The sequence below is a fragment of the Drosophila subobscura genome, chromosome U (genome assembly GCF_008121235.1).
Source record: "Drosophila subobscura isolate 14011-0131.10 chromosome U, UCBerk_Dsub_1.0, whole genome shotgun sequence".
Classification (NCBI taxonomy): Eukaryota; Metazoa; Arthropoda; class Insecta; order Diptera; family Drosophilidae; genus Drosophila; species Drosophila subobscura.
In genome coordinates this window covers 21,559,694-21,586,144 of record NC_048534.1, presented here as the reverse complement: position 1 = coordinate 21,586,144, position 26,451 = coordinate 21,559,694, and the positions used below count along the sequence as shown (strand labels likewise).

At 44.2% G+C, this 26,451-nt stretch overlaps 4 protein-coding genes across 4 annotated transcripts in view; 1 reads left to right on the top strand and 3 right to left on the bottom strand.

Moving 5' to 3' along the window:
- Positions 1 to 8,502: 8,502 nt before the first annotated feature.
- On the bottom strand, positions 8,503 to 10,738 carry LOC117902770 (chitinase-like protein Idgf3). Its single transcript, XM_034814363.1, has 3 exons — positions 9,908 to 10,738; positions 9,273 to 9,824; positions 8,503 to 9,211 (listed from the first exon to the last, which is right to left on the bottom strand). Exons 1-3 carry the CDS (start codon positions 10,029 to 10,031, stop codon positions 8,556 to 8,558), a joined length of 1,332 nt encoding a protein of 443 aa, XP_034670254.1. The 5' UTR covers positions 10,032 to 10,738; the 3' UTR covers positions 8,503 to 8,555.
- A 159-nt stretch (positions 10,739 to 10,897) lies between these two features.
- LOC117902771 (chitinase-like protein Idgf2) lies at positions 10,898 to 13,935 on the bottom strand. The gene is made up of 3 exons (XM_034814364.1): positions 13,756 to 13,935; positions 11,671 to 12,228; positions 10,898 to 11,617 (listed from the first exon to the last, which is right to left on the bottom strand). The coding sequence occupies exons 1-3, from the start codon at positions 13,862 to 13,864 to the stop codon at positions 10,965 to 10,967; spliced, it is 1,320 nt and encodes a 439-aa protein (XP_034670255.1). The 5' UTR covers positions 13,865 to 13,935; the 3' UTR covers positions 10,898 to 10,964.
- The window catches only part of LOC117902769 (leucine-rich repeat-containing protein egg-6), a 50,139-nt gene continuing 36,590 nt past the window's right edge, over positions 12,903 to 26,451 (top strand). Inside the window, exon 1 of the mRNA XM_034814362.1 lies at positions 12,903 to 13,067. The gene's annotated coding sequence lies outside the window, so the exon portion shown is untranslated. The remainder of the gene's footprint in view (positions 13,068 to 26,451) is intronic.
- On the bottom strand, positions 14,250 to 15,767 carry LOC117902772 (chitinase-like protein Idgf1). Its single transcript, XM_034814365.1, has 2 exons — positions 15,030 to 15,767; positions 14,250 to 14,968 (listed from the first exon to the last, which is right to left on the bottom strand). Exons 1-2 carry the CDS (start codon positions 15,688 to 15,690, stop codon positions 14,310 to 14,312), a joined length of 1,320 nt encoding a protein of 439 aa, XP_034670256.1. The 5' UTR covers positions 15,691 to 15,767; the 3' UTR covers positions 14,250 to 14,309.

The following is a 26,451-nucleotide window of genomic DNA, read 5'->3' as shown; positions in this document are numbered from 1 at the left end:
TGTCTGTATTTCAAAGATTCCAAGATTTGCATCCGCTAAACTGTAAATTCAGAACTCCAGAAATCAGCCTCTTCCGGCTCTTTTCCTTTTGGGAAAGACAAAAAAAAAACCCAACAAACCGCAACTTGTGCACGTTTCTCGCATTTTTGCTGCTTCTACCCCCAAAAAACTCCCTTCTCTGCCTGCCAGCCCAAGTCTTGGCCGTGTTTAATTTCGCAGCAGCACAATATCCATATCCTTCCTGCTTAGCCTCTGGCATGTGGATGGAGTAGTAGCATCGTGGTGGGGTGTGGGAGCTGGAGCGGTAGCTGGTGGCAAGTGGTAAGGATTTCTTGTTAAAGAAAAGAAATTGTAAATTTTCTTATAGGAAGTATGAATTACGGGCACTTTTTCTGCCTTTTGTTGCTGTTGGCAGCCAGAGAAGGAAGGTCCTTCCTCCACAGCTCTCTTCGCTCTGGGTCCTGCTGCTGGTCTGGCTCTACTTACTCCTGCCTTAGTGGTGTCCTGCCCCATCAAACAATGTCTATAAGCAGAAGAAGAAGTGTGTGCGTGTTCCGTATGTGGGTTTCTCCTGCTGAACTCTTATAGGTACGAATACTCGTAGATCCTGGCAACGAATACAGGGTGTTGCAGAGAGTACTTAAGATGTTTTATGGATTAAGAAAGGAATAATTATAAAGAAACATCCAGGAAATAAAAGGTTGAGAGTTTGCGTAAGGGAATTCTTCCCGTTCTAAAGTATTGCATATCTAAACCAATATAAAATTCCATATTTCTTTATGAACCATCTTAAAATCTACTTAATTGTATTGTTTTCTATGTTCAGAACTATTTCTTAAAGTACTTTCAAGATTCTCCAACCATTAACCAGTATTTAAAATATTTTAAAAATATTAAAAGTCTTTGTTTCCGCTCATCTTTTGCTGGACAGTTTTTAAAAAACAATGCAATTCGCTCCAGCTTGTTATGCAATCTTTTCAGGATCCTGTATAAAAGTTTTCTTTCGTCACATCCATACACCCGCCCACACACACACACGCACTCCCACTACACCATTGTGACGAAACAGTTAGTTAGTTTTTGTTTGAGTAAAATCAACGCCATATTGTAGACATTGTTAAGGTTTTCGAAAATTTTATAATTAATTTTCTGGTTAACATGTTTTTCATATGTGTAAATATGCGCACAATCCATATCCATACAATACCAGGGGGGCAGGGGGAGGCCGGAGGGATTCCCTATCCCGTAACCCTTGCACCCCCCACCCTACTCGCTCTGCTTGGTTGCTGGGTAAAGTTCAGGAAGTGTGTTTACAAAGAAAAGCCTTTTGTACAAGTATCAGATTCCTGTGCTGATTAAAGAAGCACCCGAACAAAGGATGGTCTGAGGATGTTACATTTACAGTATGGGAATACATCTTCCTTACCCAATCGCTGATGTGTGTGTGTGCTGGCTGCCTCGAAGAAGAATATTTATTAAAAATTTAAACATTATAAATGATTTGCCACATGCTACTCATTGCCACGCTCATATCCTGTTTTAGTTTTTCCTACTGCGGAAAGAACAGAGACGAGACGAGGCCAGAGTCGAGCGCTCTATGCTGGCGCCATGACTGGCCAGTTTGCTGGGATTGGGTTTTGGGTACTGGGATGCTTCCAAGATTCATTGGTATATTAACCATTAAGGCATTTTAAATCCACATAACAGACACAGAGGATTGGGTCCCCCTTGTAAGTTTTCAACGTCATTTACTTCGTTTCAATTCAATTTGAAATTCAAACTCTTTTTGGCGGCTGCCGCTGCGGTGCTGCCTGGAATGGATTCGATGGAGTGGAGTGAGTATGGATGGATCTCCATGAGTGAGTGACATGACCATGACGATATGTTTGTAGGTAGCCAAATTGCTGCATCATCACTGCTGCCAGGGCAGCCAAATGGCAAAATCGTATCTGAAAGATGTTTTCGATTCCCTCTTTTTTCGAGCATTCCCATTGTGCGAGTTCAACTCTTCGTTTCACTTTGGTTTCCTCTCTCCATTTGGTTCTTCATTTGTGTAGTTGTCCTTTCCGAATTTTTTTTTTTCTTGCCGTCATTCAGTCATGTGATCCATCTTAATTCTTTCAGCATTCGTCATCGGTTTTTTGTGTTTTTGTTTGGAAAATCTATTGAGTAAGTTTCACTTGGCTCTGCATTTTAATTTGTCAGCGATTTTCTTTTCATTTTTTGTTGGTTTCTTATATACTCGGTGTATTACTCGTATTGCATAGCATTGGGCGCCCTGCCAGGATCTGATCGATGACGTTTTTATTTGCCATATGCGAGTGAGAGTGTGTGCGTGATGGATGGTTTGAGGGGGCTTTTGGGTCAACAGAGGTGGGGGTAGCGCCGCTGTGAACTGAATTTAATCTAAATTGAAAGTGTTGAGGCAACAGAAAAGCGGTCCAGGAAGTATTACTTTACTCAATCTTATGCATTATGTATTAGGGATTGAATTTATTGCAAATTCTCTTGGGCTGGAGAAATGGATTATGTAGTTTTAATAATTATGTTTCGCTTCTTTTATAAGCTCCTGGGAACTTCCAACTTATATTTCTACCCCTCGAAATCTTCCTTAAACCTCAAGTCTAACACACTCTGCTTAACTTTCATTCACTGAAAATAATTTCCATTTCGTTTGGAGCGTGAGGTGAGAGACAAGATGAACTTGGAACTGCTCTTCGTGCTAATATATCACGATTATGTCAGTCGCTTGTGTTTGTGCCCCAGCAGGTGGGCAGTTTAGTGCCAGGGACAGGCAGAGGAACAGGGACGGACAGAGCGGTTAGAGATGGGGGCTCCAGTTGGGGCATTTTGCGTGCGCACGCGTACAGCGCCAGAACGAATTAAGTCTGATGCACCAGCAAATGATAATTCAATTCTTGTTCTTGTGCTCCTCCCCCTCGACCTCTCTCTCTCTCCCAGCACAGAGACAGAGTCGATACATGCGGGCACAGTCCGAAGGGAATCTGGGAATCTGTAGATTCAATTTGTCCAACTGTTTTGCTCCCAACACACACGCACGCACGCATCAACAAGAGGACAAACAATTTGGCAAGTTGGCAGTTCGATTTGCGACCAAATGAGAAATCTGCGCGTGACACGCAAGCCCAGGAAAGTGCCTTCGAGAGGCAGTGGGGAAGGAATCCAGGGAAGAAGCCGACGATGTCAAAGTGTTGCAGCAGCAGCTCTTTCTGGTTTGGTTTTCTGGCATATCATTGCCGTAATCTCTCAGCTGCTGTCAGAAGGCAAACCGATTGAATGAATGAATGGAACAAACATACATTGCCCAATTGTTAAGCAATTTATGCAAAAAACCAACCCCCATACCCCCTATGTGCAGCCCTTTCTCCTTTATTTCGACGTTTTCGCCTGTCAAATTTTGGCAAATCATGATGACGTATCGCTAAACCACGTTTGACATTACCGTTTTTTGTTATCACCGAAAAACCCAGCCGAAAAAAGGGTTGCATACTAATTTTCCCAAAAGAAAAACAAGGATAGTGCGGGGTGAGCGGGGTGAGCGGGTAAGGGTTACTCGATTTCCTTTTTTGGCGCCTTTCATGTGAGGCGAGAGATAAAGATGCGTGTGCACTGATTGACTCAACGAATTGATGGGAGCTTCGAAGGGCTGAGAAAAGTTAGGGAATCAAATGGCACAGATTTTCTGAAAGTAAACTCGATGTCACGGAACTTATACACTAATATTTTTCACTCTGAGTAATAAAAATCCCCAAAGATAAACTTATTTGAATTGTCCATCAATTAATTGAATTGCCTAATGGTCTATTAAATTCTGACAGAACTCTTTGCATGCCTTTATCTGTAATGATACAAGTCTTACCATTTCAAATCATCACGGATAGTTAATTCGCCCCACTAAATGTTTACAAGTGAAATAAGAAATTGCCTTGGGGGCCCCCATTTAACGATTGCCCCTGCCCCGCGTGTAGTGTTTATTTGTGCATCTAAACAGTTTTAATAGCAAATCTCAAGATCCATAGGAAAGTAAACGTTGATATTTCGAACAGTTCCAACACCAGCCCCAATAGCCAGCCCGCGTGGGTGGTGCATTTTCTCTTTCTCTTTCTGTGTTGCTCTCTCGATTTTGATTTTAATGATACACGGGTCAAAGTATTTTTTGAGTTATTGCACATAGAGCAGTGCGTAATAAAAGTCTGCAGCCAGGTCCGAGGCGGCACTGCATGTGCCACACATCCATCTATGAAGTTTTTATTGTTGCTTCTCTGACGATTTAATTAAATTCTAAGGCACAGACCAAAAGCGTGCCGCCGCCAGTCGATGGATGGACGCTGTTAGTTAGTTGGAGACTTTTATTTGTTTGTTTAAGGCGCGTCATCAGCTGCCCCAGTCTGCTGTTCCCTTCCCAATACCTAATCCCATTCTCAGTGCCTGATGCTCTTTCGAGTCATAGTTTTCGTCTTTATACGATTTCACACTTTCCCCCCAGTTTCGTTTTTAGTGCCGCAATCAAAAGTTCTGCAAATGTTTATGCACATTCTTTGGTGACCGCAAGTCTTTGGCAATTTGTTTGTTTGTTGTTTGCCATTTTGCAGGTTTATGGGTTGAGGAAGGTAGTCCTATAGATGATCTATTTGAATCAGATATGTACATACATCTCTGAGTTGAAGAGAAGGAAAGATGGGCATTTGTTCTGTTATAATGATTAAATATCTGCTGGATACAGGCCTTGGCATTTGATTATTGAAAGGAGTGTATTGGATGTATCTATAAATTCAGCATAATTTAGTAGTTATAATCCTCTAGAAAAATATATCCACTCCTCTGCACCCAATCTATCCAATTTAACCCACTTATACCATTACGATATCAGCCTCGTTTCTCTCGCTCTTCACTTTATATGTGTGTGCGTGTGTGCACCATCCATTGCCATATAATTCAGAGAGCCACACACGTTTCTTCATTAAATTCCACGTGTTTATTTGTTTAAACTAACCTTTTACGAGGCAGTGGCGCTACAGTTAGCCGCAGACACGCACAGATACCCAGATACAGAGCACACACACCAGTGCAGTTTAGGTGCTGCTCTGGGGTTATCTATCACATCATCACATAGATAGGACCCCGAACCGAGCAGAGCTGTCAGCTAATTGAATTTAATTGGTGCGAACAAAAATTTACACAAAAATAAACAAAAAACTTTCTGATTCTTCTTCGACGTTGGTTTTGGTTTCTTCTTTTTTCTTTTTTTTGTGTAGCATAATTTTATGAGTTGTTTATTTCGTTTAAACAAGAATAACCTTAACTTGTTATGGCACATTTTTATTGTCGCTTGTTTATGAATAAAAACACAACTGAACCGAACCAAACCGAACCGAACCGAACCGAACAGCAGTGAAATATCGAGGACGGCTACGACGAAAGGCTTTTTCGTTGTTGCACAAAATAATTGTGGTCAGACATATTCACGATCTGGGCGTTAAAAATCTATAAACGAATGTCGGGCTCGGCACGATGCTGCCTGAGAATTTTATATACACTATTTCTAGAGAGTGGGTATATGGGAGAGGTGAAGATATGTTGACATTGAGGACACTTAAATAATCTTTAGAGTTTCACTAGGAAATGTTTAGAATTGTTTCTTAATTGAATATGGTTTCCCGCTTTACTGGCTTCCCTATGCAGAGAGCCCCAATCATCACCTGTAAGGGTATACGAACTTCTCCAACTGTCTCCACCGCAATATTCTCCTGGCCAAGTTCTCCCACAAACTTCTTTCTCGGTGTGACGCTCTGTGGCGCCACTTGGCCATGGCCATCAATGAGAGTCAATGATCGTCATCTGTAAATCATTTTGTGTGACAACCCGCTGACAATTGAACGAGAACGATCTGCCTGCCGAAGCGGACAGCTCAATTCGATTTTTGGGACTGACTCTAACGAAGAGCTCTCTGAGGAGCCAGAGCCTTAACGATGTCGGACGGACTTATGGGTTCATATACGAGTAGTATGTACGAACATAAAGTCGCGTGGCTTATTTAAAATTAACAAAGCAATAAAAATGCAAACTCAAGGCAAACGGCACAGGTATAACAATGGGGGGAGTGTGGAAATGCGAGAATGAGAATGAGGCCCGGCATAGCCTCCAGTTAGCCAAGTTCTTTGTGAGACCCAAGACAGAGGAGCAGCAGAAGCAGCAGCAGCCGGAGCTGTGGGACTAACCGAAGATTACAGGCAAAGTTGTGTCCGCATAAAACCTGAAGAGCCACATTCATACTAATGTCTTTGGATAAAAACTATAGCAATTTTTTTGTCAACCAAAACTTTCCAAGGAAATCCTTATCGCAGGGTCCAGTGGCGAGTCCGGCTAAGCAGCTTATCATATCTGGAGTTAAGAGACCCCATCCCTGACCAGCTCCAGCCACACGGACACATGCATTTTGCTTATCGCCATCATCGGCAGTGCTGACCTGGCCAAAACAATGCAACGCGCAATCAGCGACACTTCATCGGCCACCGAAAAAAAATAAAAATCAGAAGGCAAACACAGGCAAGTAGAAGGGGAAAAATCGAAGAAACCCAGCAGCAAATAAACAAAAGGACACAGCGCGTAATGAGGGCGAAAATATCTTTATTTAAAGAGGCAACACAGTGGAGCCTTCCTTGGAAGCAAGTCGAAGAGCTGGAGCTGAAGCTGAAGCTGGAGTCGTAGTCGAAGTCGAAGTCTGCTGCAAGCAACATATTTGTCATTCGCAGGGAGCAGGAGCAGGAATCGCAGTAGCAGCAGCAGCAGCTGGGACTGTGGCTGAGCCTGAGGTGGAGACAAGCGATAGCTTGGGGGCAATAATCATGAACAGATCTTGTAGACGCCGCCGCCATGCACCAAATGCTCCTTAATTAGATGAGGCGACAAGGCAGGCAAAAGCCCCAGGAGTGTAGGAGCCTCAGCTTGAACCTCAGCCTAGGAGCGCACTTCGAACACGATCAACGATACTTCAGTTGGGTTTTGTGCTTGGTTTCAGTTTGGGTTATATTATGGAACAGTGGCCAAAAACAATGCCGTGTTTACAACTTGTACGCTATGCGATTGGCATGCCTCTATACCCAATACCCAATACCCGATGCCCATGCCCTTTAGGGCCTTGAATCTCGGGCTCTGGGAAGTGAGCTGAGCTCTGGCTGACTCGATGGCCAAGTCTCGACTACTGCCACTAATGGCATATTTTGCATTCCAATAAGACATTGCGGCCAATTGCAAATAATTTTCGAGTGTATAGTTTGCTTAATAAGATCACGATTCCCAGATAAGCCGCATAGATAGCAACTAGAACTACGATGACTAGCAACAGGCTCTGCTGGGATTGAATATAAGGATAAGTGGTTAGGGTAAGTGTGGGAGACACTCACAAAAATCATGTCCCAGGGGCAACATATTCATAAGGATGCTAGTTTTAGGCCGGCCAAAAGATCTATAGATTAGGAGGAAGTAAAGTTTGAAGTCAAATGAAGTTGGGTTGTACTTTAGAGTATTTTTTTGCATTTGAAACTCTGTGAACTTTGTCCCAAGATAACTAATATGCAATACATCTGTTGAGCATTCTTTAGCCGAAGCCATACCTATGTTAGGTGTTAATTTCAGACACATTGCAAACCTATAACTATGATCTTTAGCTAACTTCAGTCAGATCTCTTTCTCTGCACAGTAGAGTACCCCAAAGTCACCTTTTTCCTGGACTCTTAACCCGAAACAATAACTTAATTTAGTTGTCTTACATCGTGTCGTTGTCGTCGCCAGTCGAGGCAGCCAGACCAGACACCCCCGCCAGCGGATAGGAGCCTCTCCTCCCTGTATCCTAGAGCTTCAGAGTGAGCAACCTTTTGCATGGTGGTATGTCAGCTATTCTGTAAACAGACGACACACAGTCACCAGGTGAGGCCCAAGACTCCGCCAGTACGCATATGGATTCGAGGATCGAGGTTCGGAGTGGAGTGTAGCCTAGAGTCCGGCTTGTGCAGGGGTCGCGTCGCGTATGTAGCGCCAATTACACAAAACCAACTTGCGCAGTTGCAACTGCAACTTTTGCGAGAGACAAAATCTGGCAAATCTGCAAAGCAAAGCAAACCGAACGGCAGAAACACAAAAAAAAGGCCACCACACAAAATGCCATTTGACCAAGATGGGTCCGAGATGATAAAGCGAGCGGTTCGCCCCGATGCCACTCCGCTGCAGACGTGGGCGCCAAACAATTCAATGCAAAGAGGCAATTAAAGCCCCAGCCCAGAGCGAGAGAGATGGTAGGAGCTACTGCTATCCAGTAATCCCTGTGCCCTGCACCCTGCATGGAGCCAGCACATCGAATTAATTTGCGGTGCATTTTAGTTTACAACTTTGTAATTAATTTGCAAAAAGGGACAGCGACAGAAACCCATTGGGTGACATTTGGAACACCCGTTGGACCCTTGGATACATTTTTTTTCCTTCTTCCCCAACATTGTGACATTTGCGTGGCTGCGCGTCTGATGATGTCTTTATGGTCGTTAGAGCAGGCGATACTTGATGGCACGCAGCATGGGGAAGCGATCGGTGGTGCACTGGCCACGGAAGTCATCCTGAGTCAGATCGAACAAGGCTACGCCGCCCAGATTCTTGGCGCGCACATACGAGGCCTTGCTGGACGCCGAATCGGGATCATCGTAGCTGATCCACAGACCATGCTCGCCGTTGGAGTCGGCGGCACGGAAGGCGTAGCTGCCGTAGCGCTTGGTGGGGTCGAGCACGCGGCGTACAGGAGCGTCGGCTCCTTTGGCATTTGCATTGCTGGGATTCGGCATCAGTTGACAGATCTCGGCCCAGTTCAGCATTCCCTCCTTCTTGCTCTGACGTCCGGCAGGTGCAGCGCCCTCTGTGGCGGTCACCACAGGCATGCCCGTGTCCCCAGAGCCGCTGCTCAGCTTCCAGGCCCTGCCATATGTGGCAATGCCGATGTTTAGCTTGTTGGCGGGTACGCGCTGCAGCAGCCAGTGTTCCAGCTGAAAGTTGACATTGTAGTGGCCCAGACGATTCTGTCCAAAGGCCTCGTACAGAGGCGCTGAGAAGTCAGCTTCTTCGGGATTGCGTTGAGGAGTGAGGAAATCAAAGGTTCCCAAATTGATGAAGTCCAAGCTGGGTGCAATGGCAGGGGCATCATAGTACCCTAAATAAAGAAGGAGAGATTGGTTTGTGGAAAGACTTGGGAGTAGACGGCATCCACTTACAGCTGGAGTTCACATTGGGCAAAACAGTGAGACTCAACAATAGATTATTGTCTTTAAAGGCACTGCTCAGATCTTTAATCAGAGCCGTCAACTGTGACTTGTGGGTCTCCGAATCTTCGTCCACAATGTAGTCGCCAGTGAAGAACTTCTTGAAGCTCTTCCAGGCCGAGCCCACGTCCCCGTGCACCTTGCGTGGCTTATTGCGTGGGAGCTGGAGGGCCAGATCCAAGCCATCAAAATTGAAGCGACGCACCACATCGCGCGCGGACTCGATGAAGCGTCTGTGACCTTGCTGTCCAGACTCCAAGAGCTTGATGTATTGATTACCCTCGTTCTGGTCGGCATCGCCGCCCACACTCAGCAGGAACTTGATGTGCGGATAGCGGTCCTTGAGCGCCGTTATCTGGGCCAAGTGTCGCTGCTCGTAGTCCAGCCGCTTGTTGATGCTCTGCAGCTCAGAGTTGTCCGCATTGACACCCGCATAGCCGTAGACTATGTGAGTGCAGAACTGCAGTGCCAGTTCCACATCCGTCATTGTAAATTGTGCCAGGCCTAGGCCGGGTCGCGGAGAGAACGGGGGGCAAATGGCAAGTTTAAATTGGGGGAAATTTGAGCAAAAAACACTCGACACTTACCCTGACGCTGAAAGCCCTGCGAGTCATAGAAGCACACCAGATTAGGAGCTGCGTTCACCGATGAAAACGAAGCCAAGAGCATCACACTCAGCCCCAGGCCGAGCCACAGAGAGGAGCGCATCATTGTGTAGACTTAGAGAGCGTTACTCAGGTTACAGAGAGATTCACGAGGAGAGTGACGACAGCGTTGCGTTGCCCAATTAGGCAGGTGATATTTATGTCCGACTCTGGCGAGATGCGAAATAAAACTGAATTCAAATGGCACTGTAAATGGGTTTGCCCGTGGTCGGAGCTTTTGTAGAGTCGTCTCAGCGTTTCCCCGAACCGAACACCAAACGTATCGTATCGCATGTACAATAGGCGGACGCGAAACGTAATTCGTGGGGCTTATTATCAAGAAATTTCAACGAAATTGTTTGCGATCAAGTGACAGGCTGACACCGAGTTCAATGAGATCACTCAGGCTCGGGTAATTTACACAGAATAAGAAGCAACAGCAACAGTTATGTGTACCCACAGTTTACTTCCAGTTTACTCGAGAGATAATGCCCAGCGACTCATAGTTTAAATACGCAAATCTTCAGCAGCTATTTATGGGTGGGATGTAGCTAGTGATAAGTCTCCATCCACTATATAAGACTCTGCCAAGGTGTTGACGAATTAGCGAGGCCGACTCATATGCATGTCCCCGGCAATGGATAAATATTTTGACCGAAATTTGTTCACAGATTCACGAGATTATTGCGGCTACAAGGTCTAATACTCGCAATCACAGAACTGGAAATTTGTAAGAAAAAGAGCACAAAACCAATTTTGAAAACGAAAATAAGTGTGTTCCGTTGCTGTCTAAACTCCACTGGCCTCTACAGCTTTGACAACGGCTGTAAGTTTATTTTTGTAAACATTTCGGCACACTTTGTTCAATAAACAATTCTAATTAAATAGTAGTCCAGCTTACAGCTGGCCCTTCTCTAAACAAAAACATAAAAATTTAAAATACAATCAAACTTTATTAAATTTAATCCTCCACATGCAAAAATCTCTTTTCAAATTACATTTACAAACGATATTTGACGGCACGCAGAATCGGATACTTGTCGCCAGTGCACTGGCCACGGAAATCATCGTAGCTCAGATCGAACAGTGCCACGCCTCCGAGATTCTTCACACGAGCATATGCCGCCTTGTTGGAGGCGCCATCGGGATCGTCATAGCTCACCCAGATACCATCGGTGACGGCTCCGTCGACAGAGCGGAAGGCATAGGTACCAAAGCGTTTGGTGGGATCGGTGACACGACGCAACGGCGCATCATTACCCTTCAGGTATTGGTTCTGGGGATTGCTCAGCTTGCCACAGATCTCGGCGTAGCTGAGAAGTCCGGGCTTCTGGGACTGGGAACCTTCCTTGGCGGCGCCATCCGTGTGCGACACCACTGGTACACCTTCCAGACCCGAATCGGCTGTGAGTTTCCAGGCATTGCCGTAGGTGGACACGCCCAGGTTGAGTTTGCTTGAGGGGAAGCCCTGCTGGAGCCAGTAATTCACCTGGAAGTCGGCATTGTAGTGTGCCAGACGATCCTTTGATTCTGGATTGTAGATGGGTCCGGTAAAGTCAGCTTCCTCGGGATTACGAGCGGGCGTGAGGAAATCGAAAGCGGCCAAGTTCACAAAGTCCACCAGACCGTTTAAGGCGGGGATATCAAAGTACCCTAAGTGATGGAAGATTAAAGATATATCTATATTCACGTCATTTGGTACTCACATGTAGAGTTAACATTGGGAAGGACAGTCAAACTGAGCAGCAAGCCATCGGGCCTCAGGGAGTCCTTCACATCGCGAACAAATGCCGTAAACTGTTCCTTGTGCAGAGCTGACTGTGGGTCCACGATAAAGTCACCCGTGAAGAGTTTCTTAATGCTCTTCCAGGCTGAGCCGACATCGCCATGAACCTTCCTCGGCTTGTTCCTGGGGAACTGATAAGCCAAATCCAGACCATCGAATCCATAGTTCTTCACCAGGGCAAAGGCCGACTGAATGAAGCCGACCTGTCGCACCTTCTCGCCCTCCAGTAGCTCAATGTACTTGTTGGGATGCTCCACATCGATGTCATGATCACCGCCCACACTCAGCAGCACCTTGAGATGGGGATACTTGCGCTTGAGGGACGTCACCTCGGAGTACTGGTGCTTGTAGATGTCTAGATTCTCGTTGAGGCTGTGCGCCTGGTAGTTGTCCGCACGTAGGCCCGCGTAGCCGTACACCAGATGCGTGCAAAATTGCAAAGCGATCTCCAAGTCGGGATTTAGCAGCTTGCCCAAACCTGCAAAGCGAATGGCGTGGTGGGGGGTTATTGTGGTTGTGGTTATATCGCTTAATTTAATATGCATAAGATGCACGACAAATTGCAGTCGTCCCCTGACACTGGCTTGAATGACAAATAATTGTCAGCTCCACAGCTCGGAGAGCGACACTATCTGAGAGCGGCGATCCGACCGTCGACAGTTGACACTCGGACGCGCGGACTACTCCACTCTCCTCTCAACACAAGCTGCCGCCACTGCATGCGAAGATCTTTCGCTCTCCCTCTCTGCATTGGGCTGTCTCTCGTGGCCTTTCCCCCTCCCTGCCCACACCCCACTGTGTGGTTTGTCATCTCCATTGTCTCGCCGTTTTCAGTGGCTTAATTGAACGCCAGCAGTGTGAGCCCAGCGAGCGGTTCATTGTTGTTCACTTGGGTGCGTGGCACAGTGGGTGTCAAAAGTTCTTTCTGTAGAAACTTTTCAGGATCGTTTTCTGTTATTCTTCCAGGTCTCATTTCTTTTAATTTGCACCAATGAAATCCAGAATATATCTAGAATTAATATTAATTTTTGGCTAGCTACATTTCGATTCATTTTATTGCCGCATTTTGTGATCCGCAGCCCACTGTGCAACGCTGCTGAGTCACTTGCTGCTCTGCTTGCCACTTGTTTCAATCTCTGCAAGCGTCAAGCCGCTGTTGGGGCAGTTGTCGTGTTGGACTCGCTGTGTGTTGTACGCTCTGGTTTTCATTTCAAACCAGATCAGATCAACAAAGATCCGTTTCAGTGAATCAAAATACTTAACTCACACCCACTTTTGGATTATCATTCCATAATTACTGCTCATTATTATTGTTTGGTAAGTGAACTCAAACTGTAATTAGCTTTTAAGAAGTGAACAACAACCGTGTTTACGCTCTTTGTCTGCATCCAAAACAGAGCTCAGCGGGAGAGCAGCAGCTCTCTCAGAGTCGCTCTCTTTGGCAGAAAAAAACTTGTCCGATAAGCCACTGACCTCCCCCGACAGTGGTCCGCTGATTGAGTAGAACTAGATTTCGCTCTCTGTTTCGTTTTCAGTTTCTCTATCTATCTGGTTGTGCGATAAGCATTTGGAATTGAATTGAATTAATTCCCAGTTTTGTTTTGAATACACAAATGGTTATGTAACTTGATTAGCGGGTATTTTTTTCTTACTCTGTATTTTGTTGTGGGCTTTTAGAGGTGCGTGAATTTGGCACATGCTAATCAAAGTATTTACATTTGTTGTGCTAGTTTAAGAGGCTGACTAAGCTATCGATTTGAAGGGTTAAAGGTTTGTGGAGTTCCAGAGAACATAAAATGTAGAAAAAGCTAACTAATATTATGCACATTAAAGCTAAAAAAGGATCATTATTAAACGTTCACTCCGTGCAAGGAATCCTCCAAATGTATATTCCATGAGAACAATTGTACCCACATCTCCCACAAACGTCTGCTACCCAAGAGCCACACCTGTTATTGTTTACAACTGTCGCAACACTCGGGGCTCATTCAAACACTTTACATACCTTCTCTCACATAACTGGAGGAGTCATAGTAGCAGACCAGATTGGAGGCGGCTTCAGTGCCAGCCACAAGGAGGCACGCGACAGCCGATAGCCACAGCAACAGCTTCATTTTGCCTCGGATATAATACGCAACACAACCGCAGCGCCGATCAAATGAAATCGAACTAAAGTCGAAGCTAAAGCTGCAAATGAAACTGAAATGGAAACTGAAATCGTATTAAAACGAGAAGCAATGACAACACAAAAGCTTAAGCAAGTAGAGCTTTGCGTGGAGAGAGAGAGAGAGAGAGAGAGAAAGAGAGAGTCGAGTCCGAGTCTGAGTCGATTCCGATCCAAGTTTACTTTACTTATTCTCGGAATGACTTAATGCTGTACAGTTAATGACGAGACAGCGACTGAGGGTCAAGTGTATGAGGCCATTCAGAATCGAAAATAAAAACACTTAAAGTAAAAACAAATTAGAAACATTGAAATGCGTTCGCTGATTAGAATTTACAAATTTATTTTGCCATCACACTTAGAATTCTATGTACAACTGGATTGGCAATACCCCTTCAACCCATGAAATATTTAATAGAACGTATTATTGGAAACTTCTGGCCTGTGCAGAGGCCTCGAAAGTCGTCGCAGCCCAAATCGAACACTGCCATGCCGCCGAGTCCCCTGTTTTTGGCATACACCGCCTTAATGCCCGCAAAATCTGGATCATCGTAGCTTAGCCACAGGCCATGGTCTCCATTCTCATCGGCCGGCCGTAGAGCGTAGTTCCCGTATTTCTGGGTCAGATCTGTTACTTTGCGTAAGGGTGCCGTGGCTCCCCTATACACAGCCGTTGAGTTCTGCGCCAGCTTCGAGCAAATCTCTGGCCAACTGAGCAAACCCTCGGCACTGCCAATTTGTAGGCCACCAGGTGCTGGTCCATAGGTTTCAGGCACCACAGGAAGTCCACTGAGGCCGGAGTTTTTGGTTAGTTGCCAGGCACGACCATAGCTGGCGATTCCCAGGTGCAGTTTTTGGGCAGGACAATGATTTTGCAGCCAATAGTTGACCTGAAACTCGACATTCAAATGGGGCAAGCGATTCTGTTCCTCTGGCTGGAAGATGGGTGCGGTATAGTCAGCCTCTTCCGGATTACGAACAGGCGTGAGGAAGTCGAAGGCGGCCAGATTGATGTAATTCAGCTTGGGATGCAGCTTCGGTACATCAAAGTACCCTAACAGCAAAGGAAATATTATTAAGTCATGAGAGTCAACCGGAGTTATCTTCCAACTTACAAGTGGCATTCACGTTTGGTAAAACAGTCAGTGTTAACATCAGATTGGCATGGCTAAATGCATTGTGCAGATTCTCCACCAAATCGGTAAACTGTGACTTGTGCTGCTCCGCTTGAGGATCCACGATAAAATCTCCGGTGAAGAGCTTCTTGAACTGCTTCCAGTAGCCGCCAATGGATCCGTGCACCTTCCTTGCTTTATTCCGTGGCAGCTGGAAGGCCAGATCTAGGCCATCAAAGCCATTCCGTTTCAGCAAAATCATGCTGCTGTCTATGAAGTTCTGCTGGGTGGTGCGATTCGCTTCCAGTAGTTCCACATATTTGTTAGGATGAGCCGTGTCCACATCATGATCACCGCCAACACTCAGGAGAATCTTCAGTTGGGGGAATCTTGCATGAAGATTCGTTATGTCCTTGTAATGGAACATGTCCAGGTCCACATTGAGGCTGAAGAGCTCATTGGTTCCGGGTTTGAGACCCGCATAGCCATAAACCAGATGAGTGCAGAACTGCAGGGCCAGCTCCAGATCATTGGGCACTAGCTTACCCAGACCCTGACGCAGATACGAGGCCGAGTCATAGTAACAGACCAGATTACTGGCTGCGCGGGTCAAATCGGTGAGGCTGAGCAGCCCCAGTAAACAAAGCAAGTGTAATCTCATTTTCCGTGGTAATATAGCAGAACTCGGTACGTCCTGACTTTATGAGTGAATATTGGCAACTGTCTGGAGGGAATTGACTTTCAGAGCTTTTGAGCTCAGAAGATGGATTTACATTGCTTCACGCGAGGCTTATCTCTGTTTCACTGAGAGTGCCGTGTGTATGATGCTGTACAGCTGATGATGCCATTATCAGGTTTTCAGTTATTACGTAGTTCCTGGCATTTGTTTTGCTCTGTTTTGGCAGTAAATAAATTTCTAGAATTATGTTGTGACTCAACTGGGAGTCGGGGTACATTTGGATGTACTTTTAACGCTGCTGGTAAACCTTTTGTGTACTCTCTAAAGACGGTGTTATAAAGTGTCTTCTAGATAGAAAATTCCACCACAATCTGATATCGTTTAGGCATCCAAAAACCGAGGCTTCTTTGGGGTTATCTGCCAGTTTGTTTCTCTTTTTTCTTCATGATCCATTTTGGGGGTTCCCTTTATTTACGCAGCATCATCATCATCAACATGAATGGGAAAGACTTTCAATTAGCTGGCCCAGAGCTGATCTTTAAGATACTCAGACGAAGGAGGGCAAAGGCAACCTGCTGGGCAGCTTCTGATACACGAAAAGGTTGCCGACCAAGCCAGCAGCTGTCTGGGCCAACGACGTCAACGGGGAGGCACTTAAATCAAAAATCAATTGAAGCATTAAATACCCAAAACAAAGCCCCGAAAGATGTTGCTCTGTGTCTACAAGTAGTCTGGGGCCCAAAAGCCGTACAAGGATGTGGAACAGTGGAACGACAGCTAATGACAACAGTCACAACAATGGGGGAATGGGAATGGGTATGGGAAATGCGTATGTGGATGTGGATATGGGATCTGAACTGATGAGGTAGGATGATGCAGGATGGCGTATGTGACACAACCAATTATACAAAGGACATGGAGAGTCCTGCAAAAGAATGCGAAATAATCCTCACACGCTGCTTAGCGTTGACAATGGGGCGGAACAGAGCAAAACTGAACGAGTCGTTGCGGGTCGGGGCGGGGCACACAATGGTAAAGGCGTGTTCGTGTTGAGAGGCAGCATTATCCTCAATGTCCTCCGATTTCGAGTGTGTGCTCTGCACATTTGTGTGAGTGCGTGTGTGTGCGTGTGCTATCCGTAACCATATCTGTATCTGTGTCTCTCATTGTTGTTTGATTTGTATCAACGAGCCGCAGTGGCATGCATCAATATCATCCCATTGTGTACTCACACCCTCATATCTCTCTGCCTTTGGGCATCAGATAAAATAGGTCAAGCCGCTCCTGACTGTCGCTATTTTTGGTGTTTATATGCTATAGACCGACAGAATGATGTCCACTGTCTAATAACCACAAATCTTCATGTAGGGGAAACTATGGTTTCCCCATTTGGTTTTTTGTTTACTCGCAGTCCATTTCGCTAGTTTCAGTTTCATCAATCAGTCAATCAATGTGGGGCAAATAGAAACCAATGCCAAATAGTTAAATGTGTGAAATTAATGTGCTAAATGGGGAGATTGTATTACATCTATGATCTGTGCTGTTTGACTTTCATTTATTTAATGTGATGTGATGGGCTTTGTATGTATATTTTTGTGGGGGAAATGTGTGTGGAAATTTTAGGGGAAGGCTAATAGATTTTGCTTTAGATTAGATTAATTAGATAGAAGTTTGTGTTGTATGGGGATTTTCGCTTAAGTATTATGTATTTAAACTGTAAATATAATAGTGACATATCAGAGTATGTATCTTTATCTGTATCTTTCTTGCCTTCTACCCATCGCACAGCGTCTTATGTTCATAATTTAAGGACTACTAAACCATCGCTTACAATTTAATTATTACAACAATTGCTACTGAACCCTTTTCAAATATAAATAATCTTAAGTACCTTTACAATGGCTCTCTGGCTTAAGTATTCCATTCGCTGTTCACCTCCAAAGCTGGTCACATTTTGCCATTCAAAGAAAAAACGCCCCACTGCCTTTTGTAAAACTTGAAATTGGTTTCCATTATTTGGCATTCCTTCCAACACAACTTCGTTACTCGTATAATTAAGTCCAATAATAATTTAAATAAATACCTTTACCAATTTAGGGAGCACCACACCCAGAGCCATACCCCATTCCAGACCGGCGTCATGCCACCCCCAGGCTCTGTTTCACCTTTCAGTCTCATTATCTTGGAGGTAGCAGGTGCAGAAAACCGCAGAAAACATTTGCCTTATTTCATATTTCTAATTAGACAGCCGCCGCTTCCGCTACCAAGTTTTCTGTAACCAGGCAGACAATGCACTGTCGGAGTACAAAAGAAAATTCAATTTTCACAAAACAATTGCCATTAGGTGAAGGTTTTCCTCCGGCAGAGTGCCAGTGCGAGTGCTGCTGCCCAATTGATGTGCCTAATCAGTTTATCTAAGGCATTTTTTGTTGTATTTTTCGGTCATCCGGGGGTTGCTGTCCAAAGCCCCGAACCGAAGGCGAAGCCATCGCCAAAGCAAATTCATCATTGTCAAATGTGCGGCTTGACATTTCTTCAGTGGGGGGCGGAGGAAAAAAATGTAAACTTTTTTGAGGCAACTTTTAGCTTTTTTTCGGGCTTTCAAATGGGGGTTGCCTTTGGCGGGCAATATAATTAGAAATTCATAATGAATTTTATTTGCTTTGGCCACAGAGCGAAAAAAAGCAACACACAAACAGAAATTACGGCCAACACGAGGCGACGTTTCCTTGTCCAAATGTATTTTTTCGGTAATATTGACGCGCATTTTTGTGCAAATAAAATTAAAGCACCCTGATGAACCCTCCTCCACCCCTCTACCGCTCTACCGCATATAAACAGGCAGAGGCATATCAAATTATCAGCCACGAGCTGGGCTGGGCCTTGAGTCCGTCAGTGAGTCCATCAGTCAGTCAGTCCGTCTGTCAGGGTCGGGCCTTGGACTTTTGGGGAGGTGTGAGTGCTCGTACACTAGGGTTGGGGGAGAATGGGGTGTTAATGCGGCGTGCAGGTATCAAAGCGACGTTTGAAAAATGAAATTAAAAATTGTTGTTGATTTAAGCGCAAAAGGAAATGGATAAGGCGGAAAAAAACCTAGCAAAGAGAATGATTGAAGTGGCTACAGACGAAGTGAAGATTCTCTTTGGTAGCATAGAAAATTATTAAAATGATTTGATAGCTCAACAAAACTCTTCTTAAAATATGTTTTTCCTGTACCCAGAAAATAGGTAACTTATGTACCTATATATCAATCTTTCTACCTTTCATTAGCTATAATATTCATTCAATTCTTCTTTAAGCAATATCAAATAATATATTTTGTAATTTTCTTCACTCTTTCCATCAATGACAACCTTCATATTCTAGTCCCACTACCCAAAAGTCCTAGTACCATCTGTAGAGTGCACTCAAAGAATAATATACCCTGCTTCAAATTCTAATTTTTTAATGAGACAAAGAGCGTTCGTTTCTCTAGCTATCCGTGTCTTTCTGGAGGGTGCTGGTGCTTGTGCTGCCCGGTCAGGCTTCATTCCAGGGAGTCAGTCAGACATTCAGGCCAGGGCTCTCTATTAGAGCTTGATGATTCCCTGAACTGTCATTCATTAGGAATGAATATGCTGTTGTTGTTGCTGCTGCTGCTGCTGTTGCTGTCTTCATTAGACCTGGGCATCAAAGTAAGTTCTATCGATGGGCTAGAAACTCTAGTTCTCTGCTCGTTGCCAGGTCCGGAAATTGCTTTGGTTTATGCGTATGACTCCGTGGCGCCACATGTCACCAGCAAGCGAGACCCGGAGGAGGAGAGAACTAAATACGAAACCTTGAAGGACTTCTTCTTGCTGCTGTGGCTATTGAGCTGGGTACGAGATGACCTTCGGTCTGTTGCTCATATTCATTATAAGCCTAAATAACTGTTGTTTTTGCCAGAACGAGTGGCAAGTGTCAAAATACCAGGCTCAAATGGAAGGTTCGATCTGCCCCACATCCTTCGATATTACCACTTCCATCACACGTCACCTCTTCGTCTCTTTCCCTGTCTCGATGGCGCCTTCTGGTTTTCTGCTCAATTTGTTCTGGCGTCGATTTGGTCAACTTTCCGCTGTCCCCTGTCCCCCAGTCCACCTTTGGTGCTCGGGTTACCAGTTGCAGCTAACTGACTTGCTTATTGGCTTGGCTTTTGGGTCTCCACTCGGCTGAGGGTTATGTGATTTGGCCAGGTCTCTGCCTCTGCTTCTGCTCAAGTGTCAGGCCACGAAAAGAAACCCTAGTGGCGTCTGGCGACAGTTGGCCCTGGCTCACTAATGCCCTTCCTTCTCTTCCCTCTCTCTCCTCACTGACCAATCTGCACTACTATAAGCGTACTTTTTGTTGTAAATCAATATCGACGCTTTGTGGTCAATCAAAATGTGATTTTTTCTCTCGTGGCTGTCATGTTATCTTTTAATGTTCGGATACTCAGTGGAGGCAGGGGCATATGTGGCATGCGGTTTGTTATTGAATTTGGTTATCGTATAAAATAAGACTTATCCAGCTTAATCTGACTTATCACAGCTAAAGTTATCTTGAAGAAAAATGGGCTTTGGCAATCTATTTGGCTCAGCTTTCATTTGGCACTAACGAAGTTTCTTTTAATGTAACAAATAAAGAGCATTCACCACGCCGAGTCCCATGCAGACACTTTTATACTTTTTCCATTTTCGATTGCAGTTTAAGGTTTTGTTCTCAACATCAACATTTTTATAGTTATTAATTAATTTTTATAATATATGAAATGCTGTTTAAGACAAAAGAAAACTCATAATGGCATTAATTTATTGAAAAATATCATAAAAATTGAATGGCAACAACAATGTCATAAATAATAATTAATGCCACTTAATGTACACACTGAACACACAAAAAAAGAAGAAAAACACTGAAAAAAAGTTAATATAAATAAAAAGCAGAACATAAATCTGGGAGAAGAGAGGAGTGTACGAGTATGAGTGTGAGAGTGAGTGTGGGGGCAGAAACAGACAGTTGCCTATAAAAATGGTTTATAAGTCTATAAAAACCAATTGTTTGCATTGTCCGTAATTGCATTAAAAAGCAACGCCAGGCGACACTCCAATAAATATTGATCGTACAAGTACGCGCAAAAAAAGTGCTCGAAATCGAAGTATATACATATGTACGGGATACATTTTTAATTTCAGATTTAGCGCGGCGTATAGAATGTAATTAAAACAGAATCTGATTAAATAAAAACAAATTAAGTGGTTTGTAAATAAATTGAAAAGTTAGTCAGCAGCCAAAACATAAAAAATTGTAAATAAATTTTGTGGCTTTTGTTTGTGTTACAGAAAATCCATATCGGATATAATACATTAATAGCATAAACCAATGGTTAATGATAGAAAACATTGAACTATTCGGTCTGGAATCCACCCTTTTAGAGCACGGCATCTTTACCCGAATTTGAGTAGAACTTTCAGCACTTAAGGCGGGCCAAGTTAAAATAATATTGTGACAGGAAGCCCCAATCCCAGACAACCATCCCTCTGCAAGTCTGGCCATACAGGCTAGAGGGCATATTCACAGACCATCCAGCAACATTCACATTTGTCTGTCTATTTTCCTATGCAAATCGAACCGGAAATGGAGGTGGAACTCCCAAAGAAGAACCCCAGCTCTGGAACGATGATAGACAACCCTTTGCGCATTATGCGTAAATCTAAAAATGTTTTCTTTTGCTTTGCTTATTTTTTAATTGTTAAGTTTTTATTTCCACCTCATCCTTAACCCTTTCAAAACCATCTCCCGAGTCCTCCCTTTCGTGCCCTGCCAAAAAGTTCAACGAAGTGTGTAAAGTTCTTCTTGCAGCGAACGAAACCCAAATGAATGATGGGAAAGATGGTGATGCAGAGAAAGCTGCTTTGGCATTAAATTTGTGTAAATGGATTTTGCTAATGGATCCAATAATTCATTTACAATTTTACTTTTTAGCTTGGCAAATGTTATTTGCGCCAAGGTAAATAGGAGTCAAGACATCTTGCCCGCACTTTTCTGTGGTCGCTGAAGTTGAGGATGAGCATGGGTTTGTTTGGGTTTTCCTTCTTCAAATTGGTGGTTGAAGGTGTCTTAAAGGTTTGTTGTTGTACAGGTTTATGTGCATAGGAAAAATGTTGGTGAAAATCTTAAGAGTATAACTTTTTGTCTATGAGCTGTCTATATATTTGTAGATTAAACTTTTGTCATTCTCTAGTCCCTATTAGATTTCCCAGAAAATCTGCCATGAATGATCTGCTGAAAGCTGTATCTATCCCCTATCCTTTATGGACGTTCCTCCTTCTGTTAATCCTTTACCCCCGTTGGGCTCATTGCTTGGGTCTTTTGTAACCTTTAGCCCGGAAAACAATTCCAAACACACAATTAAATATAATTTTTTACGCCCAATAAATTTGTTAAAAAATGCATGAGGCTGCGTGTGTGCTCCTTTGTGAATCTGTGTATGTGTGTTGCTGTCTGCTTAACAATATGAAAAATAAAGCTGACCATTTTTTTTTCACACGCCAGACACGCAAGGAGGTGGACAACAGGGAGGAGGGCAGCTAAGAGTTGAGGGCAGCGCGTGCTGATGGCCAAAAAGGACCCACAACAATGAACCTGAACGTCACTTTGTCTTTTTTTTTTGAATACCCGGTAATCATAGGAAGCAAGGGGTATGTTGTATTGGAAAAGATTAATGTGGCAGCTATGACAGAGGCATTCGACAAACGCATATTCGAAAGCGTGGCAATGTGAGTCCATGGCTCCGAATGACTCCCACAGATGAAGAAATGCACACATTTGTCTTCCTGATGATCGCGCATTCTTGTCATCTGATATTATACTTCGAATATAAGGTATCTTCTAGTTGAAAGGTCTTCCCCATTGTCCAGTTGACACACACACATTTATCCACACAGCTGGACACTCATATGTGTATGTGTGTGAAAAATCACTGCCGCATAACGAAGGTCCTTCTTTGTTGTTCCTGTTGTAGCGCCATTATTTTGCTTAATTATTTACATGAGTAAACAGTTGAGAGTTCAGTTCGGTTGAGTTCCTCCGCGATGGTGTGAGCTGGGTTCGGGCTTGCGGATGTAATTTTTTCTCTCATATTTATGAGAATCATTTTTGTGTGTGAGTGATGCCGTGTAAATAACCGCAAGCGCGGCGTTAAAAAATTGGTCAAAAGCTCACTTAATGGATCGCTCTCTTTTGTGTGGAGAGGAATGAGTTTTTCCATGAGGTCGGTGAAAGGCCCCCATAACTTTGTCGTGTCGTGTGGGTGGGTGCTCTCAGCCCAAAAACCACACCAAAACCCAAGCAAAACGCAACCAAAACCAAAATCAAAACAGAAAGCGCACCAAAAGCATATTCCCAAAGTTTCCAATTCCATAAAAACGGGCACCGCCTTCGACATTCTTGTTTTCCCTCTTTGCTAATGTCTTTTTTTTTGCAGCGAATCAAATCGAAAAGAGCTTCACAAGAGCCAACTTGGCACAAACTTCCAATCAGACTCAATTTGTTCCAACAACAAGAAGTAGAGATGGAGGAGAAGAGGAAAAAGAACCCTGAAAGAACATGGCTCACATGGTCTCTGCTGCTTCTCACCTCATCCTCGGCCCAGCTCTCAGCACTCACCGCCTTGGCAATAATAATTTCAAAATTACAAATTCACAAAACGTACGCGAAATTATGCGCAATGTCTGCACTTCGTTCCGTCCATCTCTCAGCCTCTATAGCCCTCCGATTCCTACCTATGCTATGGGGCATGCCCTGGTTCCCTCTTCAGAGTCAGCATTCGATGTTGTTCGTCGTCGTCGTCGTCGTTGTCGTCGTCTCCCGTCATCATTCTCCTGTGCTCTCCTGGCGTACGAGTACGAGTATCTTTGCATCTTTCAGCTGCCATCTGCCGCCTGCCGCTGCTTCTGCTGCTGAAAAAGCTGTGCCGCGCCTAAAGCACTTTTTATATTATATATGTTTTCATATATAGAGCTACATATATTTCGTATATAGATTGTATATATGCCGCCATGCCATATCAAGGATTACATGTTGCGCAAGCCAGGCCACATCCTCTCCTCTGTGGCGGCACAGTGGGCCAAAGTGTGAATGTTTTGATTAATATTTCTTCCATCAAAGAACACAAATTGAACCTTCCTGTGACTATCAAAAAAGACCCACAAATAATTTCCATCCATCCCCAAATTATAATTCTTCATGACAATTCATCATTTATGACCACTGTGTCTCGTCTCGTCTTCGTCTTGTATAAAATGCATAAAATTCACATTTAGATGTTGCTCAGCGGCCTCCGACTGTTGGCTTCCATGTTGCCCCGAAGAGTTGCGACTGGGAGAGGCAGACTGTAACAGGCATTCATCATTCATTCATTGCCTCAGCTACAGATTCTGCCACAGCCACAGACTCAGACCTCGACGACTGCGATTTTTCATTGCAAATATGGCGAAGTCGCGAATCAAGTTGCGCGGCGCGGCTCTGCCGAGACTCTTTCCGTCTTTGAGTCAATCAAATGGCTCAAGTTCATTATGAACTGGCAGAGTGGCGGAGTGCCAGAGTGGCAGAGTGGTTTGGTGAGTAATAAGTGTCGGGTCTGGGTCTCTTCACTCCATGTTGCAGTGGTTGCTATAATAGTTGTCTGTCTGTCTGCTCGGATAGTTGGGCAAGTCTTGGGCATAGATCGGGTTAGGCCTCCGCCACCTTCGTCCATTTTCGGCTGCTACTTTGTTGGCTGGCAACCATCATGTTGCATGATGTTGTTGCTGCCACAGTTGCCGCTGCTGATGGGGATGTTGATGAGCTTGATGCATGTTTTGTTAGCTTCTGTTGTTGATTTGGAATGCAGTTTGGCGGTATGCCCCGAGGCCATATTTGCTGGTGCTGTTGCTGATGCTCTGACTCCTGCTCCTGCTGCTGCATCCGCTGTCTGATTTTTTGCATTTTGATTACTTTTTTCCGAGTTGGCTTTTGCACAGTTTCCAGTTGAAGTTTCGATTGAGTTTTGGGTGGAGTTATTTAGTGTAGAGATATGTAGATATGAATCCATAGATAGGAGCAGATTCTGCATCCATCCCATGCACTTTAATTTGGTTTGCAAAAACAGAGGAGCTTCCCCATCTACTCCGTTGCAAAAGCCGAAAATTCAGCACTTTGCCAACAATTGGCCAAGGAAAAACTTTCAGACTAACTTTTTAATGGCTTCAAACAGAGAAAAGGGAGAGAGAGCGCGAGAGCTTTTAACTGTAATTAGGAAACAGGCGATGCTTCCAGTACATGCCCATAAGTTTAAACATACATTTAATGCTATATATATAAGTATTTTATATAACGAAAATAATAAGTCAAAATTCAACTCAATTTTCGTGAGTTCCGCTTGGCATGCAATTTGAAAATTTTCTCAATTTTCCTTTTGGTTTTCTCTCTCTCTCTCTCCTTCTACCTCTCTATTTTCCTTTTCGAAGAATGACATAAATTTATTTGGGTTCCTCGTGTTCGGCTGGAGCGGCGCACAAAAGTTGATGCCACAAAATGGCGTCTGGCCAGGGGAAATTGTTGCATGCATTTGCATATTTTCAGCATTGGCCGAAAAGAGCGAGTGCGCGACATTTTATTTGGAAAAGTGCAGGCCCACTTCCACTCCCAGTTCCCTGTGCCCCCTGTCCCTAGCCAAGTCCCAACATGGCAAAAATGGCGTTGGGGAAAATGTCAACCATGTGCTAAAAGGCAAACATCACTGGGAGGGAGGAGGGCAACCAGTAGCAAGTACCAACCGGTTGAACTACGACTATTCCCATGCCACATTGGGACAGAGAACAGGGAAAAAAGGGAACGTCAATATTTTATTTGAGTGGTTCCAAAAAAACGTATTACATATTAAACGGAAGCTGAAATTACCAAGGCACGAAAAAAAAATAATATTATTGACAGAATATATAAATTGCCATTATAGAAATAGTTTGACATGCAAAACTTATATAGAATTTTAGATCGTTTAATTAAAGTTTTGTTTTCACATTTCTTCATGTTTCACCATGAGTTGTATTAATATTTAATTAAATTATGATCCATGCGTAACCACTGTACATTTGGTAGGGCAATCAGCCAACCAAAGCGACGGCCATGCAATGTCCAATGGTTCAGGCCACCAAGTGTGCTCCTCCTCTACCCATGCAAAACTCTACTACTCTCCGACCCCTGGACAACCCCTAGTCGGCGTAGAACCCACAATTATGCTGTAGACCAAAGCAAAATAATTACTTTGATCGTCAAATGATATTATTTTGTCGGCCATGCGGTGTCTGTGCTGGGGGTAGAGGGATGAGGAGGGCTGATGTGTATATATATTTGTATATAGAGCGCATTTTGGGAGGGACGTTTAGGGTGTAGAAGTGGGAAAACTACTACAGAATGCCAAAGGGGGAGGGGAGGCGTGGTTGGGTACTAGATGCCATTGAGCTGGGTGTAAGTGCTGCATATGTACATGTCTGTATGAGTGTGTGGGCAATGGCCGACCCGCCACAGTGCGTCCAGGATTTTGAAGAAAACTAAAAATGATACCGCGATTCGATGCCAATAAAATGTTTCATAAGTAGCTGTTATTTACCCAATAGATTGGGCAATGCATTGGTCAAAGTTGTATTCCATTTGGGCATTTGATGTCGTCTAAGGAGGATACTAGAGATCAATATCCGCTTGACT